General features: G+C 42.8%; 1 protein-coding gene across 1 annotated transcript; it reads left to right on the top strand.

Moving 5' to 3' along the window:
• Positions 1-6: 6 nt before the first annotated feature.
• Positions 7-1,048, top strand: LOC121918823 (zinc finger protein 2 homolog; the record flags this gene model as incomplete). Its single annotated transcript, XM_042444804.1, has 1 exon — positions 7-1,048. A coding segment is annotated over exon 1 (1,002 nt), but the record flags the coding sequence as incomplete, so codon positions are not given.
• Between the last annotated feature and the right edge of the window lie 4 nt (positions 1,049-1,052).

The raw sequence follows: 1,052 nt of genomic DNA, 5'->3' as shown, positions 1-1,052 counted from the left end.
TGGGAAAGGTTTTATTCAGAAGACATACCTCACTCATCATCAAGCAATGCACACAGGAGACAAACCGTTTAAATGCCTGGAATGTGGGAAAGCGTTTCTTTGGAAGACTAATCTGACCTGTCATCAAAGAATTCACACAGGAGAGAAACCATTCAATTGCCTGGATTGTGGGAAAAGTTTCAGTCGGAAGGCATATCTCACTGGTCATAAAGCAACTCACACAAGAGAGAAACCATCTAAATGCCAGGAGTGTGGGAAAGTTTTTATTCGGAAGGTGCATTTTATACGTCATCAAGCAACACATACAGGAGAGGAGCCATTTAAATGCCTGAAATGTGGGAAAGCTTTTATTCGGAAGGTACTTTTCATGCGTCATCAAGCAGCTCACACAGGGGAGAAGCCATTTAAATGCCTGGAGTGTGGGAAAGTGTTTATTCGGAAGACACACCTCATTCAACATCAAGCAGCTCACACAGGGGAGAAGCCCTTTAAATGTCTGGAGTGTGGGAAAGCGTTTAGTCGAAAGACACGCCTCATTCAACATCACGCAACTCACACAGGGGAGAAGCTATTTAAATGTCTGGTGTGTGGGAAAGCGTTTATTCTGAAGACAGACCTCACTCGACATCAAGCAACTCACACAGGGGAGAAGCCATTTAAATGTCTGGAATGTGGAAAAAGCTATACTCAGAAGAGGTCTCTCAGCTATCATCTAGCAACTCACACAGGAGAGAAACCATTTAAATGCCTGGAGTGTGGAAAAAGTTATATTCAAAAGAGAGATCTCACCTATCATCAAGCAACTCACACAGGAGAGAAACCATTTAAATGCCTGAAGTGTGGAAAAGGTTTTATTCGGAAGACAGAGCTCGCTTATCATCAAGCCACTCACTTAGGAGAGAAGCCACTTAAATGCTTGGAGTGTGAGGAAAGCTTTATTAAAAAGACGGATCTCACTCATCATCAACAAAACCACAATGCAAAAAAGCCATTCAAATGCCTGGAGTGTGGAAAAGGTTTCCCTAGGAAGACACAACTCACTAGTCATCAAG

This window comes from Sceloporus undulatus, unplaced genomic scaffold (genome assembly GCF_019175285.1).
Source record: "Sceloporus undulatus isolate JIND9_A2432 ecotype Alabama unplaced genomic scaffold, SceUnd_v1.1 scaffold_41841, whole genome shotgun sequence".
NCBI classification, from domain to species: Eukaryota; Metazoa; Chordata; class Lepidosauria; order Squamata; family Phrynosomatidae; genus Sceloporus; species Sceloporus undulatus.
This window is presented reverse-complemented; position numbering and strand designations above follow the sequence as displayed.